General features: G+C 39.8%; 3 protein-coding genes across 5 annotated transcripts; 1 reads left to right on the top strand and 2 right to left on the bottom strand.

The window, feature by feature from the left end:
• Positions 1 to 1,957: 1,957 nt before the first annotated feature.
• Positions 1,958 to 5,696, bottom strand: LOC135586525 (uncharacterized). Its single transcript, XM_065129651.1, has 9 exons — positions 5,536 to 5,696; positions 5,272 to 5,328; positions 4,621 to 4,718; positions 4,372 to 4,441; positions 3,667 to 3,715; positions 3,033 to 3,121; positions 2,907 to 2,954; positions 2,717 to 2,776; positions 1,958 to 2,431 (listed from the first exon to the last, which is right to left on the bottom strand). The coding sequence occupies exons 1-9, from the start codon at positions 5,593 to 5,595 to the stop codon at positions 2,318 to 2,320; spliced, it is 645 nt and encodes a 214-aa protein (XP_064985723.1). The 5' UTR covers positions 5,596 to 5,696; the 3' UTR covers positions 1,958 to 2,317.
• Positions 5,697 to 8,741: 3,045 nt separating this feature from the next.
• LOC135625210 (auxin-responsive protein IAA21-like) lies at positions 8,742 to 12,306 on the bottom strand. The gene is made up of 6 exons (XM_065129650.1): positions 11,775 to 12,306; positions 11,270 to 11,680; positions 10,378 to 10,607; positions 9,595 to 9,736; positions 9,275 to 9,411; positions 8,742 to 9,012 (listed from the first exon to the last, which is right to left on the bottom strand). Exons 2-6 carry the CDS (start codon positions 11,674 to 11,676, stop codon positions 8,975 to 8,977), a joined length of 954 nt encoding a protein of 317 aa, XP_064985722.1. The 5' UTR covers positions 11,677 to 11,680; positions 11,775 to 12,306; the 3' UTR covers positions 8,742 to 8,974.
• Positions 12,307 to 16,591: 4,285 nt separating this feature from the next.
• Positions 16,592 to 19,763, top strand: LOC135625209 (transcription factor bHLH68-like). 3 transcript variants are annotated; one of them, XM_065129648.1, is made up of 9 exons: positions 16,592 to 16,999; positions 17,206 to 17,518; positions 17,719 to 17,796; positions 17,900 to 17,965; positions 18,141 to 18,206; positions 18,415 to 18,465; positions 19,035 to 19,079; positions 19,279 to 19,323; positions 19,428 to 19,763. In XM_065129648.1, exons 1-9 carry the CDS (start codon positions 16,791 to 16,793, stop codon positions 19,557 to 19,559), a joined length of 1,005 nt encoding a protein of 334 aa, XP_064985720.1. In that variant the 5' UTR covers positions 16,592 to 16,790; the 3' UTR covers positions 19,560 to 19,763. The 3 variants fall into 3 exon arrangements, with proteins under 3 accessions (XP_064985720.1, XP_064985719.1, XP_064985721.1); XM_065129647.1 differs by having other exon boundaries at positions 16,593 to 17,014; XM_065129649.1 differs by lacking the exon at positions 19,035 to 19,079 and having other exon boundaries at positions 16,595 to 17,014.
• Positions 19,764 to 20,301: the final 538 nt, after the last annotated feature.

Raw genomic sequence — 20,301 nt, 5'->3', positions numbered from 1 at the left:
TTCCCAACCACATGTCTTCATCTGGTACCTCTTTGTTGACTACCATTAGTCTTCTGAGATCAAAAGAAAAGGATTGCTAAGGGACAACGCACTGCTGATATCAGATTCAACTATTGTATTAATAATCTCCACTCACTTGGGTCATTTGCAGGTGTCAGCAATTGCAATACTAGTTTTTTTTTTTCTTTCTTTCTTCTCTTTTTCTTTGATTTGGAAAAAAAAAAGGAAGCAGAAGCTATCATGAGATTATAAATATTCCACTTTACAGAGTATGAAATACATTTAGAAGTTCGGTCAGAAAATGTCACTACCATGTAGCATGACATGGGAGTCCAACATTGATAGGTAATTCAAATAATACAGTAAAAGTCAAATAATTCAAATCATACATTCAAGATTGTTTTATCCACTTAGGGATACAACACAAGAAAGCACTCCAAGTAGAGCAATTTATGTATGCTTGCGTGTACATCCTTTATTAATTCTCATTTGCTTGATGATAGTTCCACCAGAATCCCTGCCACAGGCACTTATCCCAACACTGATACCAGCAAATCCATTTCATTGGAATGATGATGTGACCAGCAAAGTAGGAATGATGAAGTTTACAGAATAAATCAAGTAGAAAATGTTCCAGAGATGAAATGTACTATAGAAAGTGAATGAACAAGATACTGTGAGCTGGATAGGAAACATAGAACATCTAATCCAGATTACACCCACATGCATTCTTCTTGGAATAATACTTTCTCATCCCACGTTGCCAATAAACTAAATCCTTCTGCAATGAACTCATTAAATACAAAAACCCAAGTCACTTCTTGGTCTTAGTTTATGTGACAAAGTTCATATACCTAATAAACACTAATCTGGCCATGGGGAATTCTTTTTTTGTGAGAATAAAAAAAACAGATATGTAGCAGCATCCAGAATTATTTGTTTGCATGGATGATCATTTTAAGTTTATTTAATGGTTCCAGTAGATGTTAAAGAACCCTTTCCTTTTTCTTTTTCTTTTTTTTCTTGGTAAGTTGGGGACTGAGATGGTGATGAATCCCATTTCAATAGTAGCAAAATTCCTTCAGTAATATAAATTTAAAAGAATAACAGAGAATTCAATCTTCTACAGGCAAGCATAAACACAAAAAATTATCTTAGTTTGATGCTTGTGATAAGGTCAGATTTAGCATAACATTGGATTCAAATAGGTTTCCTAGTGATGACTAGTAATGGATCCTACCATATGTTGCCCACAAGATGCCTTGACTCCCAGAATGGGAGACTCTGCAAAGGCTATATTTAATTGTGTTGATTGAGAAGTTAGAGAGGCAAAACAAAGGCAGCCATACTCCAAGGAGATGGATTGATCAAACAATCCATCAATTTCCGAAGCACAAAAATGATATCTTCACATACTCGTAGGAGATCCCAATGCAAGGAAATGCGCGAATTTCATTCTATTCAAACTCAGACATGATTAAAACTTAGGTATCCAAATCCAAACTCGATTATAGTATCTAATTTCCTTGTTGAACCAGTTCTAAATTCAATAAAAAGTATCCCAATCCAGTTTAAACAAATCAAATCAGGTTTCCAAAAATATTTGTCCTGATGCTATTATCACTAGCAACAGGATACTTGGGAGTCATACCCCATAACCCAGATCTACAGATCAAAACAGAAGGGAGGGAAAATCCATATGACGTAAGATAATGTCTGATAGCTGAAGCACACCTGATGTCCAGCATCAGGCTGATGAGGCTCTGGTGGCAACATTGAGGAAAGCAAACTGTAAAGTATCAGGATAGCATCTAACAGTTGTTAGCTGTCTCTGATAGAAAAGGAGCAGAGTGAATTCCAAAATCTGAATAACATATCGACTTAAGATGAGAAGAGACAACAAGAATATTGCCAATTTATATTTTGCATAAAAAAAGTAATCATTAGTGGAACAAAATGAAGCCAAACATGATTGCAGATTCATCTCCAGGTCATTATAAAGTTACAAGAAAGCACATGCATGTAGAAGTGGATTCCTAATTAAAATCTCTTGTCCTACCTACTTATAGCCAACTTTATGAAGTGTTTAGCCACAGGTAGTAAAATTTCAGTTTCCATCGAGGCCGTTAAGGGTGATCTTTAAGTTGAAAAAAAATTGCCATCTACGAGTTGAATCTGCTACTTCTGCTGTCTGTTCTTGTCATGATAGCTCGGTCGGCTGATTGAGGTGAACGAAACTAGCAGTCACAAGTCACAACATGCGGACTTAGTGCTCGAGATTGGATAAAGATGTGTTTCATCCTGGTTACCATGTCACTCAGCTGTCTGCACTTTCTTGAGTGGGATAAGGAACAAAGCGCCAGAGATCCACCGCAATATTGACCTCTTTCTTTTTGTGAAATTTATAAATTTGTGGCACATCAAACCGGAGCTGCAAAACCAGAAAACAAAATCACTTGCCTGCAGGATGGAAAAGATGCAAACAGTGCTAGAATTTTTGTTCTGCTATTTTTCTGCAGTTATATAAAAAAAGTTTACCAACTCAAATGAGGTTTAGCATGTACCTAGCTTGATCACCTGTTATGAACTAATCTATGCTTCAGTTTTCAGATTAAATAATTGGATATCTAAACACGAGAAGTCAAACTGGATTGTGATTCAAACTCTTGTAGTTAAGAACAGAGCAAAAAGGGTAACAGGACAACGATCAGAATACCTCACATAAAATATCGGCGCTTCTAGCATTGCAATCTCGAATAGCTGTTCTTTTAATGTACTGTGAAACATCAAAGACACAAATTAAGATGAGGATGTACAGTCACCGATTCCTAAAACATAAAGCAATCATGTGATAGCTAGTTCAGTTTGATGGACTTCCTAAAAACATGCAAATAAAAGCAACTTACATCTCTGGTTGTAGTCTTATGCAAAGAATAGACTGCTTGAGAAGCAACCTGAGAACAATCAGAAAAGAAATTTACAAACAGATGGTGGTAACCGTGACAGGTGTGTGAGATAGTAACAATCCTCACCTTTAAAGCCTTGGCAAGAAACTCCATGTCAGATCCTTTTTTCCGAGTCCCAAAAGGAGGGTTCATCACAACAGTGTCAACCACATCATCTACACAAGGTATTTAAGACCTAAAATAAGCAAATACTTGACAATTCAACATTTCAACAAACATACTTTACATTGTTAAACAAAGATATCATGGAATTTTGGCTGCAACAATCTAACACACCATGAGGATTGTCATGCTTGTCTATGCTGCATGATACTCGCATATTATCTGCCCAGGTACCATTCCAAGTATAAAACCCATGAAAACATGCCTCGCATGTGACACGAGAAACCTAACATGGTGCTGCAAGGAGCGACATCACATGGCATGTACCATGACAACCTAGGACCAGAATGTGGTTGAAAGTTTCTTTTAGGTATAATATAATCAATATGCCCCCTAAACTTCAGTTATAAGCAAATGATAGGAGTCGGAACTGCTCTTCTGATTCTCACAGCACACTTCAAGTAAATTCCAACATGATCCTCACTATGTCCAATAAATTCTTGCAAAAAGATAGTCTAATAGATGCTTCTTATAGAAGATACAGGTAAGCCAAAAACACGATTATGCATAAAAAATCATAGTCAAAGGCTGCAATTACCTCTCCATCTTAACTTGTTGACGTCACACCAGATGAAATCTATGTCCAGCTGCATCAACATATATTATCCCAAGAGCACATGTTAGCCTTAAATTACATGACTTGTCACAAAAAAACCTAACAAAAAGGCAGGATAAATATAGACTTGATTTGTGACAATTAGTTAAAAGGATAATATTATCTTACAGATAAAAAGCAGCCTCATTTAAGGGCATATAAGTACACACACGGATGTATACATATGTATATTCAGATGTGATATTCCTACAAATTTAAGGTCATACAAAACTTCAGCTAAGCTAGAAACTCCATGATCCAGGTTGTGATGTTCCTTCAAATCTTCCATCAAAATCAAGCACATAGAAGGTCATGAAATTCCTTCAAATCAAACTTAATAATTAGCCCATCAATCAAGTTGCTGCTTGTCTCACATTATATGCCTGTTCTAGAGGAATCAGCGTGATACACCAATGCATATCCCATTCCTATGCCTCCCTGCCACCCCACCCTTAAAGTATACGTAGCTAATTGCATCTTGGTTATTCTTTGAAAGCTTTTACAACAACAAGCCATAGATTCCATGCACTCCATCTGTGCAGATAACATTTTGTTGCACACATAACAAAATGACCATAGTGAAGGCCTAGTATGTCATTTATTTCAGGTTAAAGAAATCATATTGCAATTTGGAATCTACGGTGATACCTCCATATCTGCAGCATTTATTGAAGCGATTTCTAGAGATTGTGGATCAATGTCAATGCCAATAACCTGCCTGTGCATATAACACATAAAGTATTAAATATTATATCCACATAAATATTGGCCATCAAAACTAAATGCTATAACTAGCAATTAAGTATGCCTTTTCAAACTAGCACCAAAAACGAAAATGTGCAAATTGCAACGGGTGAGGGATTGACCAAATGGAATAGAAGAACAATAGGTACTCACTCTGCACCCAAAAGTGCACTTGCTAAACCTAATGTACCACAGCCACAACCGAAGTCAGCCACGACCTTGCCACTTATATCACCAAATGTATTTTCGGCCTGTTAATGGTCACATAATAAGAATGTTATAACAAGCGGTATTGAATGGTTTTAACTACCATAAAAACGGCATACTCAATTCAGATGATAAGAGAATTCCATAAGCATTCACCATCAGGGAAAAAGAAACAAACATCTTATAGGCAGTTCAAACAAATTATCAAAGCAAGATACGCAATAAAATGTATATTAACTGAACTTTTCATAAGATCAGCAACCTCGTAGCACCTACATCTAAATATTAGTGTATATTACTTTAACATGCTTCAGACTTTAAGGTCTTCAAATTATTGGAGAGCTAACAACATTTTAGAGCAATAGAGTTGTCATTGGTATTCTAAAATTCCAACCAAATCCTATAACTAAAACTCCAACTAAGATGTAAAAGATAAAGCTGTCAAAGAAACATCAACCAGAAAGAGCAAGACATCGATAAAGAAACGGGGAAAATCGGCATGGAGATAAAAAAATCTTTTTTTCCTACATGTTCATCCTCGCCAAGTCTGAATTCGGGGCAACAACCACCAGAAAAACAACAAGAAAAGGAGAATACCGTATACAGCAACCGGGACGCAATGTGTGGTCCTGTCGGATACTGCTCCAGTTCCACCTGCGCAGCCACGTATAGAAAAATCAAATCAGAGTGAAACGAAACAAAAGAAATGTTTTTTATCAATATGTTTTAAAGAAGAATCCAGGAAAGGAGCAATGAAAGAAAGACAACATCAAAGACCAGAATCAGCTAATTTGCGAGGAATAAAGAGAAGAGCACGGCAGAGGGGGAACATATTCGAAGGCAAAGGCAGCAAAAGCCTACCTTTGGGTGGGAGAATTGTTGGAGCGTGCCGAGGAGGCCCTCAAGCTGCTTCAGCTTCATCTCTCGCGGTATCCGGTGGATGATGGGCGGGCGATGCTCAAGACCCCCAACAAAAAAACTCCCTCTCACGAACACCTCTCCGTGCCGATGCCCTAAACAGCCGATAAAATTGGCATAGCGTACAAACCAATTTGTAACGTACCGTTACAAACTATTTGTCGTTTGCGTAATAAAATGAATATGACGTTTCATCCGTGTCAGCCGATTAAGGCTGACAGTGCAGGCCAAGTCATCACACACCGTCGCCATTTTTTGGGGCCCGTAACTGACGATGGGAATCGCTTCTTCAAAAATAAGCTTACTCATGTCACGTGACTCTGGCACACAGGACTGGTGGGGGCCGCAGATCGTGCCCTCTCTGACGAGCCACGTGTCATGAGACTGCCCGATCCGAGTTTAACCAGGCTTGAGCGGATTCGCATGTTACATATTTGGCATCGGAGTCGGATACTGGTGATTTATCTGATAACGGGTTGGAGTTTGTGCGATATCGGATTTCGCCCGATCCGTTGTCATCCGCTACACGGTGGTGGTCACGCTGTTACACGCACGAGTCGGTGTGACGCGCTGAGTGTCTCCCTCGAGTCACCAGCCAGATAAGAACGCCATTCCATTTGCTAAGGGCACAGGTCCCGCATGTCTTAAGCTGCGGTCCCCGCCCGCCGTTTCACACGGAGAGGAAGCCCCCCCCCTCTCTCTCTCTCTCTCTCTCTCTCTCTCTCTCTCTCCTCGCCTGCGTTTGTCTCTTTGCCTTCGTCTTCTTCTGTCGCCACGAGAGGTTGCCATCAAGGGAAGAAATGCTGGTCATCTTCTTCGGTGCCTGTCGCAAACACACAGGAAGAGACAAAAGAACCATAAACACAGGTGCGTACGAGATCATAGTGTTATTTATGTTTCTCTGTGGGAATCTAAAGGAATTAAAGTACTGTAAGACACATTATATGTGTAGGTGAAACGTAGACACATTCATATCAGTGATCCAAAGAACTCTACTCTTTGCATTCTGTCCACTGGTGGCACTTCCCATTCTCAATCAAGAAAGTGTCCCCTTTCTCTGTTCTCAAAGACACAAAAAATAAGAAAGCAAGGATAAAGACCCAAATGGAGTGGTTGGTGGTAAATCACTGTCACTGTGTGCATCATCCTTCTCAGGAAATCCAAAACGGTAATATAGAAGATGGGGGGGGGCACAGTTCATATCAGAGGGCAAGTCCCAGCGCCGATGTTGGCAAATCACTGATGTAGAGTAGACCAACAGCTGCTTTAGAAAACAAGGATGGTTGTCTGCAAGCAGCTTGTGGGTCTCTCTTGTTCAGGCGAGGAGAGTGTTCCCTCATCCTCTAGCTAGCTCTCATCGATTGCACCATTCCCCTCTCATCCCCTTTTGCACATACTGCCATCCAATGTTTGTGGTTCTGTCCATACCTTTTATGTTATCCTACAAGTTGCCATTCATCATGTAGGACCTGATTCCAATGAGCAGATTAATATTTAACTCATCTAGCTTGGACAAGATTTAAGCATATCATCTGTGAGAATCAAACTGTAGCTATAAACAACTTTATCCTTCAATGCATAGGGTAAGATTGCAGAATCTAACTCATTTTGGAAGATGTTTGCCTATGCTCCCATCAAAAGCTCCCAACTCAGAAAGCAACTCACTGCATCTGGAAGAGACATGACTGCCAGTTGATAATTTGCCAATGTTTGCCATCTCATTTACAACTAATTTCCCTGTTCATGATCACATAATATCAAATTCTCTTTTGCTTTCTTCTTTGATTGGACTGATATTGGGATATCCATCACAGTAAATTCTTCACTGGAAACTTAGTGCACAAGTAATGATAAAAGCACATACATAAGAACACAATAAAATTTTCAACATTAGCATAAGATTCACCACTCTGCAACTCAACTGGTTGAGATAAAACAATCTATTACCATCATAAGAACAACCTTCAACACAGGCATTGGCAATGTCATAGTCTGAACAAAATTAGCATGCAGTTTGTGGCTTAGAACTTTTGTCACTCGAATAATTGGGACACTGTAAGGGAGAATAATCTGGACAAAAGGAAGACAAAAACTATTATAACTAGCAATTTGGTCAGTGAAGCAGGATACATCTATCAAGCATATTCAATACAAACAACACAAAGTAGATGGAGTAGTTTGCAAGTAGAAAGCACAAAGGAGGCATTGACAAGCTACTGGATGCAGAGTATACATATAAAGAGGATAATAGGATTAGAGGTTGACAGATGAAATCAACACACAAATTAACCCATGGAATACATTGCATGCTTAGTGCACATTGTTTTAAGATAAAGGAAACAAGTGGAGCATCACCCCTAGAGAGAGAGATAGAGAGAAAGCCTGATTCTTAGGGGGGGGGAATAAAGCTAAGGGAAGATAAAAACTTCCCACCATTTTGATTTCCCATATTCCAGTCTAGCTCTAGGTGAATGATTGTATGAAAGCATTTGTATCTTTCAATGGACAATATCATCACCCTTAAAAGCTATGTGACACAGAGTAGGTCCCCACACACCAAGCTTCTCAGTAAAGCTGCCATGGTGAGGCAGGTTTCACCATGCATGTCTAGGGCTCAAAAGAAAAAGAAAAGCCTGCATGAAAGTGATCCAACAATTGAATAACAGAAACAGGGAATTTCTTCATTAGGCTTTTAGGTAAACAGTGACATTGGTCTGCCAGCCAAAGCCCCTTTGCAAAGAAGAAGAATGAGACATTAGCTTGCAGACACTGAAACCTGATATTTTTCTAACAAAGATACCACACAGTCATTGACTTGTGCAATTAGGTGAAGACAAACTCAGGATCTTACAACTGTGTTTGCAAAGGACAATAATCTCTCCCTGAGAAGTGAAGGCAAACGACAAAAGGCAACAGCAGTAATACAACATCTATAAAAAGAACTGCCCGAGAAACAGCTTCCAAAGTCAATGTGGACTTGCATGATTTGCATTCCAATTAGAAATGTCATGATTTAGTACCGGTCTCCAGAAGGAGATCGTTCGTCGATTAGATATGTCAAGGTTTTAAGGTGGTTTTTCATGTTTAAACTTGAATAAAAAATAAAACAAGCATCGTTGAACATTTTCGAGCAGGCAAAGATGACCAGATTGTAGGAGCACAGAGCAAGCCAAATATTTACATGAAAGGTAGACATACAAACTGAAAGCACAATCCGACAAAGTTATGTCCCTAGAGAAACTTAATTAACAAGAGTCTTTGGTCCATCGGAAATAGCAATTCAAATAATATAATAGACAGAGAACAGTTGCCAACTAAAACCCCTAAAGCTCTTGGTCTCAAGGAGGGGCCCTTACAGCCATATGTAGGACAACAAAGGTCCCTAGTTCCGGCTCTTGCACTTCTCCATAGCCCTTGGAGCTGCAGGGTCACAGATTAAGATTTGTTTAGCGATAGTTTGTGCAGTAGTGAATTTGAACTGAATAGTGACGGACTTCAATTGTCCAAATAAGGAATAGATGACTACTAAAAAATCACCATGTTACAAATACAAAATGAAAATTTATGGATTTGCAAAATAGAAGTGAAATTGAATATCAGCATTTTGGAAGCATCATTACAGATTGCGAAGTTTGTAGTTCGGACTGTAGGTTATTCAGGATTTCGGTTTGCCTGAACTTACCGAGTCCAATTGCATCAGAACCCTTCAGTAGTTCGGACCGTAGGTTATTCAGGATTTCGGTTTGCCTGAACTTACCGAGTCCAATTGCATCAGAACCCTTCATGATCCTCAACCTTTTGCAGGAATCTGTGAACATCCTGGAATTGCAACAGAGCACAATGAATGTAACCTTTATTGTTAAGAATCAAACAAAAGGTGAAAGCTCAGAGAAGTGATTCCATGTCATAAATTATTCTGATAAAGGCTGGCCAAAAAATATAATATTCTAAAGCTATTATGATATAATGCTTCAAAAATAGCTAAGCTTCAAATTGACTTACTCCCACGGCACATCACCAACAAGCATCCAGTCTCCATCCTTGTCTTCGTAAGTAAGAACATATTCAGACCCATTTAAAAGATCCATCAACCGACTCTCGGATAATCCATCTCTGCTTGGTATTCCTTGAGAATTACATTGTCCTAAAATTCCAAGAGGTTTAGAAGCACAAGTAAATTTCTCATGCTACAAAACTATCAAAGATGAAAAAAATTGTTCCGATTAAATTTTCGCCACGATGTTCAGGTGTCCATTCGAGGCATCGGAAAAGAATTAAATATAGCATGGATGTTCAAATGGCCCTCGACAGAGCTGAATGGAAAGAGCAAATCCATGTTGCCGACTGCAAGTAGTTGAGAGCTTACGGTTTACATGAGAAACATACAATGAAGTACCTAAACCAATTTAACCAAGCATCAACAAAAGTTTCGAGGATAAATTAAAGAACAATCACTTATCTAGGCATATACGAAGATTTAAAAAAAATCTAAAAAGGTGCAAGCAAGGTTGATGTAGCAGAGGTTCCATGAGACTTGATCAGAAATAGTAGAAATTAGTTTGACAGCTCCTAAATTAAACGAGGATATTTCCCCAATGGAACTCAATGGCCAAGATCGACAACTCCCGCATCCTAGACAGTTGGAAACTAGAGCTTCTGCAGATTACACAGTTAAAAGAAGCTTGTAATGTCAAATGCATATGTGTAGATCTGCAATAGGAACTTCCAAGTGTAGAAGAACCAGAGAACTCACCAATTGTGAAGCAACTGAACCAGAGAACTCACCAATTGTGAAGCAACTGAACATCTTCTCCAGCGCCGAAGAAAGCTCTCTGTAGTCTTTGTATGTTTTAAGGTCAACTTTCCTAAGATAAGGAGCACCTTCCATGCTAACCTTCACATACAAGCACCCCAACCCAAGCTTCCCATCTACATCTTCTTTGTACTTTGGAGGGTTCGTAGCCATCGTGTTCTTCCGATAACTTCGGATCGGTGGCCAACCTACAACCTGTGCCCTGTCCCAGCGAACCCTCAATGTTAGACCATCCCAACAATTCAACATAAAGCAAACTTAAACATCACTCTGAAACTTTCTCCAAAGAAAAATATTGATCCTTGAAGCTAAAAGATGCAAACTGGTGGAGGTATTTGCTGAAAGGAAAGTGTATTCCACAGCTTAAAATCTAACTAAGAGAACAGAAAGCATGCTGAGACCATCAAAATGAATAGCAAAGAAATAAGAAAGGGAATTCTCTGAATGTTTTTCACTTGAGATGAATAGTTTTCTGTAGATTTGGGGTTCAAGAAAGTAGAATAAAGGAGCAATCAGATAAAATAATGAACACAAGAAGGTTAAGGAAGCTTTCAACAGTAATCCATATAAGAAAACGCTGCAAAGAAACAAAGAACTCCTCGACAACTTGGACAATATTTCTTTCATCCTTCTGTTATGCGACCCGACAGATCCAGCAAAGGTTATGTATCGGTAGATGACACCTCGAGCAACCACACAAAAGTTCTTTCTTCTTTGTATCTTTTTCTTCCAAGTTATGGAGAAGTAGAAACCGAAATCAAACTTGCTCTATGTGAGAAAAGACGAACGCAAAAGAAGGACGAAACGAAAAAGATCGCATTTTGCTCCCAAAATCCCCACTTTTAGCGACCTTACGAGACTTACTTTGCTGCAGGAGCCACTTCACGATGACTCTTCCCCGAGTTCCCCACCTGCCCGGAGGCCGCTGCATCGTTCCCCACTCTCCCCAGCCCAGGAGGCTTCCCGCCGGCGGAACCCTCACCCTTGGGCGTGAACAAGACGCTGCCTTTTCCCTTATCTACCTCGGATCCGGCTTCTCCAGCGGAGAATCCCCACTTCGCGCCTTCCGCATCTATGGCGTCGCAGAAAACCCTCTTCGCGCCGGAAACGAAGCTCTTGGGGGAGAGCAGCTCGAGAGTGATGCCTACCTTGTCGTCCCGGTCGGGGGACTCCGACCCGGGAAGTCCCAGCCTCAGCTCCGTCTCTTTGAGGTTGAGGGCCCCATCCTCGACGGCGCCGCCCGTGTAGTCATGCTCCGGAGGCGGTGACATCGGCCTGTGCAGAGGTCAAGGAAGAGAAGAAGAACGTGAGAGCAGCAGCGGCCAAAATTCCCAGCTGGGAGAGTGAAAACCAAGCAAAAAGTAGCGACCTTTGGGTTGGAAATGTGCGTGTGCAGAGAGAGAGAGAGAGAGGCTCTGGTCGTTATTTATGGAGAGCTGTAGTTACTGTAAACAGTGGTCTCTGTACACCAGCAGTGCAGGTGATGATTGTAATGACGAACAGTTTCTGTAACACCAACATGGATTTCTCATCTAACGCCGGTGCAGATGACCGATAACAGTGACAATATTTTGGATACAAACTCATCATTATCTTTATAGCTGCAGCATATTATATCACATAATCAAACCATTACAGTGCGTTGTGTCCGACTCGAGAGGCTGTCCATGAACGCCTCCACCCATTGCCATCATAACACTAAAAGCTCCACCATTTACTCTGCTGTCTGTATGTTCGATTCATCCAGTGCTTTCATGCAACTCTTTTGTTCTTCCTTACTTTCAGTGGCTTAATGACACACGATAGAAAGGAGGAGGAGACCTGTCGGGTACTTGAACGGGGAGAAAATAAAGATGAGCAGCAGAAGCGATAATAAAAGGGGAAAGAGAACGGAAAGAGGAGTTGCTTTCTATGAGCAATACAATAGAGTAAGAAGAAGAGAGAAGAAGTATCTTTATTATACTCGGTGGAGCAGCGCCACCGACAAGATGACTGCGTGGCTACCGCGGTGTCTCAGACGACGACGCAGCCTCTGATTCTCTTGCCCGTGTCAACCCCTCCCACAGCTGTTAACCTGCAATCATAAGATACGAAGCATGAACTTGGAATCCATATTCCTGCAGGCAGTACAGTTTCTTATCAGGAAGCGCTTGCAAGGTGACACGCAGATTAATCCATATTCCGCACGCATCTCAAAGCATAACGGGCGCAGATCTGGCGTCGGGTCGATGTGCTGCGTTGCAGAGAATCCAAAGCTATTTCCATATTTGATTTTTTTTCTTTTCTCAGTGGACTTCTTTGGATATGAAAATAATTCTCGTTAACATAAAAGTATTTATTGATCTGAAGTCAATTACAAAAGAGGTGCGAATTCCCAAATTATCCACTTTACATATAAAAAATTACGGTCCAGCCCTTTCCTTCTGCAAGGGGCCGATCCAAAGCCCACATAGATGAACTCGGCCCATTCCGAAACCTTATAATATATATATAAATACTAATGGGCAATTGTTTTGCCACATGTGAGCAATTTGTTCACGGAAGGAGCAAGCATTAGCAATCATAGTGTCATTCGATTGAAAGTAAGAGTTTGAGGAAGTCAACCATGGCCTGAAGACTTGTACTAACTTAATTCTTAGGTCTTGTGGATCGAACCAATCCATGTAATCATAATAGCCCGTGAGATAGTACACCGATACTTGATAGAAGATAGAGGAAAAGAACTTAAGCCGAAGACTGATGCATTATGATCCAAATTGGATGAGTGGATTAAGGTCAAAAGGTATTAAAGTCAAAAGAATAAGTACTATTAAGCAATGTAATCATGGCATACCTTCTCCTTTTTCTTATATAATAGAAAGCAAAGAGGCAGTATCATTTGGTGGCAAAGGCATGAGAGAATTGTCAACGCAAGTTAAACTTTGATTGGAATAAGATGAGGGAGTAGATAAAAAGGTGACTTGGAGGAATCCTTTGCAATGTGGATTGAAATTAGACCAATTATGTATATAAAAACCCGAAAAAAAAAATCCTCATTTAATTTTAATCGAGACTGAAATATCACTCACCAACATTTGCTTCCATAGCTAGAGATGATTTTTTAAAAGGTATTCGAAGTACCAAAGTCAAGTATTATAATCATGTACTAAAAAAAGATAAAAGAAGAAACAAACAAAACACAGAAGAATGTTGTTTTGTGGGCATCACAAGGAAGATAAACAAATAATTCCAAGTGACATGGGATGAAAAGTATTGATAAGAACGGATGAATTATTTAAGGTGGCATCAGATCCCCAAGGATCATCTCACATGCTTGATGAGAGCCATGTTTTTTCTTATTTGGCCACTTTTGAGAGAACAGCAAGTGAGCTCTTGGTGTAGGAAAAAGACAATGGGGTAAGAACTATATATAGATCTTTCACGTATATTATTGTCATTAATATTCATATAGAAATTTGAGGTAAGAACTATGTAGACATACAAAATACCTAAATTATTCAAATTTTTTATCATCCGCGATGAATTTTTATATGATATTAATGAAAATTAAAATTTCAATCGACAATTGATGTACGGTAGCTGATGAGATTAATTACAGTGAATTATATATGACCTTTAGGTTTTGGAGGTATATAATACTAACTTAAAATTCCAAGAAATAGATTAAAAAAAGGGAAAATTCTCCCAAGAAAAACTCCAGGTTTACTTTTTCTCTCATGGCACCTTATTTTTATTTTATTTTTTAGAGTGTTCATTGCTTTTTAAAAGATAATATTACCCCCAATATTCACTTTGTTGGTCATTATCACCATCTCTGTCTTATCGCCTTCTATTTTGTTTGCATCTCCATCGTATGTGAGCGTAGAGGTCCATCAATGGTTCTAGCTATAGCTCATTGTGCTCTTGCTCTCACACATCAAGCATAAGTTATAGAACATATAATGGGTCTTCTCGATTATCGTAAAAGGAAAATGACATCCAAATTCTTCTAGGGGGTGAGTGCAATGACATCGATGCAAAGGAGGGGGCAAAAATGGTGATAGGAGCAAGCGAGTAAATGATATCAATAAGGGCAAGGGCAACATGACATCAAAGAGGAGGAAGTTGTCCTCATCATTGTGGGAGGAACATGACAAGAGAGGGAATGAGAGCAGTAGAGGCGAGGGTGATGTCGGCGAGGAGGAAGTCATCATTCTCATCGAGAGAGATAGGGCATCAAACACCTAGAGCTTATTGATAGAGGTTGTAGATAGGCGATTGGCTCCTCTAACATATAAAAGGGAGGGGTCAAAGGTACAGGTAGAGTGGAGCTGTAGGTGGAATATCAATAAACCTTCATACTCATCGGGGGATATAGAGGAAATAAAGATAGTGAAGAGGAGGCATATTTAAAAAAACAAGGGATGCCACAAGAATAAAACAAAAGAAAATGCTTTATGAAAACAATGAAAACTTGCATTTAAAAAAGTTTCTCCAAAATTATTGATTTTGAAAGGGTATATATATATATATATATATATATATATATATATATATATATATATATATATATATATATAATATAGGTAAATTTAAAAAAAAAACTCATAACTTTATATTTTTGTCGTGGAGTGCCTTTGGTTACGTAAAAAGATTATCTTGCTTTTGTAACTTCAAAAAACTTTCATCGCAGTCGCTATGCCTTCGCTTGCACTTGGTCACTCAGTTCATTGACCCTCATCATAGTCGATCACGTCCCTCAAATAGAGGCACAAGTGATTAGGGAACGAGAGGGGATGGTTGGCGTTGTCCGAGGCAGGTGGCTAAGAAAGAGGAGGGCGATTGACAAGGGTTGTGATCAAACACAACGCATGAGCAAAGGTCGATGGGTAGGGCTGTCAAGTGCGGGACAAAGGCGGAATAGAGGGCGGTGATTAACAAGGGCCTAATGAAATTAAAAAAATATATATAAAAAATTATAAAATTAAATTTTTTCTAGAGATTCGTCCTTTCACCCTTTTTTTTTTTTATACTTTCACTATAGCTTTTGAGGTTGTACTCAAGATACATAGTTCCTGCAACCTAAAACTGGACCATGACAACTCACCAGAAGAAGGTGAAGGAAAGTGAGTGTGCTACGGTACAGAAAGGAATGTGAGGTGGGCGGGTGCAGACAAGCAAGACGGCTGCTCATGGATGCCAATTGCTGAAACAAAAAAGACAGTAGATAACAAAACCTAAAGGAGGCTTCTCAAGGAGGCGGAAGAGAGAGAGAGAGAGAGAGAGAGGGCTGCTCATGGCTGCAATTGTTGAAAAGAGAGAGAGAGAGTAAGTAAATAACAAAACCTAAACGAGGCTTCAGAGAGAGAGAGAGAGAGAGAGAGAGGAGACAAGGCTTCCGACAAAGATTGCAAGCAGGGTACGGATTTTGTGAGGTGCAAAGTCCCACAACCAAGCTGTTCTCCTCCTCTCCCCTGAAACCTGCTCCATTGTTTATAGTTGTTGGTGCAACCCAAGAGAATGTCGCATGCATAAAATATTTCTTCAAGGGAATTAATCGATGAACTCGTTGGTCCCATCCATGCTATGTGCTAACTCCGTCACTGTTCATCCAAATGTCCACCTACAATTATTGGATCAGCATGTAGCAGTAGGCAACAGCCACTTCCATTCAGCATCAGTTGATCATCTATGATTAGGTCTACAAACCCTAGGTTTTGGCTTCTTCTTATCTCTACAGTACAAGTCATAATCATGAATGCTTCGCGTGACCGTAACATCGTGTCTCTTCGTGGTCTAAGAGATCAGGATTCGAGGAAATTATATACATGATAACTTTGAGCCGATACAAAGGCTATTATATATAGTATTTTTTTGAACTTATCAGATGTTTAACATTTTGATTTTCCTTGGAGGATTCATAACTCATCTGAATTCCATTTGATCGTTTGGGTAGATAAAGAAGATTTGGAGAATACTGCTCATATATATACATATATATATGAATATATATGTATATATATCCCAAAGGCTGGACCTAAATATACCTTCAGACTCATCCTTAAAGTCTCAACCCACTCCTGGTCTGGATGCACTGACACTGCCTTTTTGCTCTACTTTATCACAAAGCAAAAGCAGGAAAAGAAAGTATGAAAGTTGGGAAAATAAAAGCAAGCAAAGGTATTAAAGAAAGGAGGAGAGAGAAGTAGGGAAGACCAAACAAAAGGCTTCATCCATACCCCCCCTTCCTCATCTATTGAGGTTCCTCCAAACATGGCCTCTCATCTCATTCTTTACTCAGCTATGATCCACTGAGGCAGAAGCAGCAAAGCTTCTTAGGATCAAGAAAGGGTGTGGAGGCATAAAGAGATTTGAGAGTATTAAGTAGACCTCTCAGAGGTAAGACATGAATAAAGGAGCGTTCCAGAGCTATCTGGTGCAGCAGCAGATGGAGGGAGGCCCAACCTGGTGGAGCATGAAAAATATGAAGCCACCTCCTGAGCTGACCTTTCCTCTGCTGCCCTCTTCTTCTTCTCCTGTCTTTCCTGAGTACGCACAGCCATCTAGTACTGAGATGACCCCTTGGCAACATAGCCAAGACTTACCAGAGTCATGGTACCAGCTATTATTGTAACTCTCTCTCTCTCCCTCTCTCTGCGCTTTATGGTTCATTAGATTCATGCATTTTCAAGTCAGGCTCTCTAAAAACTTCGAATGCTTTTGATCTTTTATGCACGACTCTTCAGAGTGTGTGGAACACAAATAGTGAAAGAAGTTCTTGTTTTTTGTCTGGTTTTGATGGCTTGGTGCAAATCTTCCAGGGGAGGGATAGTGGGAGAAGAAGAAAAGTATGGTTCGACACCTTTCCAAACGAAAAAGATGGAGATATGTGCAGATCAGCCCGATCAGGTACCGTACCCATCAGCTACTGCACAAATCGCTGATGTCAAGCGAGTGCCCCTTGGAAATGGAAATGTGCATAGCCGTGGGAGCGAAGAGATCCAGGTCTCTGGATCTGCATGGAGTCGGATTCTACCGGCATCATCTCCTAGATCCTGTATCACTACCAGTTTCAGCACCAACATGTTGGACTTCTCAAACAACTCAGGTCGCCGACCAGAGAATTCATCAGAGGTAAGGGAAACATCTGATCGCTGGATTTCTAGGTCATATTAACACAATAATTTACTGATGATCTGATAGCCATCATGTGTTGAGTCTGGAACAAAGAAACCTCACCGTCTTAGGTTTTGTGATCGATAGATCAGTTCCAATATAAGATGCTTGTGGAACGCTGCCGTATGTTTCCCTAAAATTGTTGCTTCTTTTGTAAGTGCAACAGCACAGAAACTGCTCCAGCTTCGAAGAAGGTTAGGGTTCAAGGTTCTTCTTCACCGAAATCTATACTCAAGGTCTGACTCTGCTACTTAATCCAGCTCACTATCATGCAATCTATCATGTGAAGATAATGATAGCGTCCAAAGCTTCAGTCAGCAATGAAATGTTCGGTTTCAGGTGAGGAAGGAGAAGTTAGGGGATAGAATAACAGCACTTCACCAGTTAGTCTCGCCATTCGGAAAGGTATTACACCAGAAGCCGATACAGCTTCTCAAGTTTATGTGGAGATTACGCAGTAATTTTTAAGGTTCCAATTTCTTTTACCGATGGAAACGATTCTGAGTACTTTGTATATAGGTTTTTGCTTCTTTTGCTTTGTTGCTCGAATACGGGAGCTCTGACATGAACTCCTTTTCAGACTGACACCGCGTCTGTATTGCAAGAAGCCATCGGCTACATCAGATTCCTCCAGTGTCAGATTGAGGTCTAATTCTCTCTCTCTCTCTCTCCCCTCCCTAGTGAAGTTAAAAGGAAAGGGAGGGTGTGCTGCTGCGAGCACGCAGGAAAAGCTAGTGACAGCATACATATGGCATTACTGTTTGTTTTATGCAGTATCTTCTAGTTATTGGTGTCTTGTAAAGTCATGTGTTTGAGATTTCTCAGTCTCTGAAACATCCCTTTCTTTCATGTAGGCTCTGAGCTCCCCGTACCTGAGCAGTGGATCAGGGAACATGAGGCTGCCTGTAAGTAATTATACTCCATTCCCCACCTCTCTCTCTCTCTCTCTCTCTCTCTCTCTCTCTCACCCAGGCACGCATGCACGAAGTCTGACAAACTTACACAAACACATGCAAGCGCAAACACACATGTACATTGATATCAACACTCACATAAATAGCACTTCATGGTAGCAGCGCAAGTCTGAAATCTTTTCGAAGATTATTCTGGACAAAGTTTATATTAAGAGGATCATTGCTATTGATTGCTTGCTTCCAACTATGGTCTTGTCCACAGAAACCTTCTTTCGTATGTAACTTTGAATGCTTTAGTTTTGCTTGCATAGTTAATAAAGTAGGGCCTATAAGAAACCTTCCCTACGTAGCATTGCCCGAGAACTAATGAAAGATAATTATCCATGTCTCTTCGGCTTCATCTTTCCAAGAGTGTACCTTATTCTTCTTCTTCTTCTTCTTCATTCATATGTTGCTTTAGGTCAAAATCTATTCTTCTTTCCCCTCAGAAGAAGTCAATGGTGCGGCTTGATAACTCGCAAGTAGTTAATGTTCCTTAACCACATTGGTATTGTTCTCAGGCACAGGGGAACATGAGTTGTTTATTCTCAGAAGACCCTGGCCAGGTATATCACCTTGGATCTCTTCCCACCTTGAAAACTATCTTAACGCTGTACTACGAAGTAAAGAAGTGCATTAGCTAAAGCTCCTTTACAACATAAAGGCAATGGAGGAACAAAGTTGCATCAACTTTACAGCTTGAAACCGCACTTTAATATTCGCGACACTGATTACTGCCTATTATATCTTTCCTGGGACATGCAGAGTTCAAACGGCAGCGGCAAGAACAAAAGCGGGCCACAAGATCAGGTACTTTGCGTAGCTCGGAAGCTGCAACTGATACGAGCTGTTTCGAATTAGATCGATCGTTCCCAAAGAAGTGATTGCTTTGCTTGCATTTTTCGTCACGACAGGAACGAAATGATGAGGCGAAGAAGGACCTAAGGAGCCGAGGTCTGTGCCTGGTTCCTGTCTCTTTCACCATGCATGTCGGGAGTGATGACGGCGCTGGTTTCTGGGCTCCAACTCTCGGTGGGGGATTCTGATGAGGCTCGCAAGTTCTTCGCCTGGGCATAACATCATTAGCAGTCACTCTGCAAGATTGAAGGCTGGTTGCTAACGGTGTTATGGATTCCTATCCAGCCAAGAGATCGAAAGACATGCTTTCTTTAACCCCGCTTGAAATTAGATTTAGAATTCCATGATGTAAATCTTTCCTGCAGTGTGATGAGCAATCTCTTGGATGCTAACTAGGGTTTCAATTTTGGCCTTCTCCGGAACATCATCTACCATGGTTGTCGGCTTCTTCAATCATAGTAGTAAGCAATATAATTTGTGGGTAAATATAAACAGATGTATTAATTCTTCGAGTGCCTAATCTTTGGAGTTACTCATTGCATATTTAAATTATAACTAATTTGCAAAAAGGTGATGATAAATTTTCTTTAGGTACGAAAAAAATTAAAGATTGAATTTCGTGTAAGGTTGAATAGACTACTTTATAATCTAATAGTCTGAATTGAATATTTAAGTAACAAGCAAAATATTATGAAACAAATAATAAATTAGAAAAAGAAGAAAATAAAATTTTTATTTTTCTTTTATACATGAATAATATCATTAATTATTGAATGCTCTAGTATCCTATTTAGTAATAACATATATTCTAATAATTTAGTGTATATAGTTATAAATCAGTTACAAATCCCAAATGTCTTGGTCGGATGTTTACCGTTAATAATACAATATGGCATATTTATTAGGTGTATAAGATATTCATTTTTACAA

This window comes from Musa acuminata, chromosome BXJ2-10 (assembly GCF_036884655.1).
Source record: "Musa acuminata AAA Group cultivar baxijiao chromosome BXJ2-10, Cavendish_Baxijiao_AAA, whole genome shotgun sequence".
NCBI classification, from domain to species: Eukaryota; Viridiplantae; Streptophyta; class Magnoliopsida; order Zingiberales; family Musaceae; genus Musa; species Musa acuminata.
The sequence above is the reverse complement of the archived record's forward strand: the minus strand, read 5'-3'. Positions and strand labels throughout refer to the sequence as shown.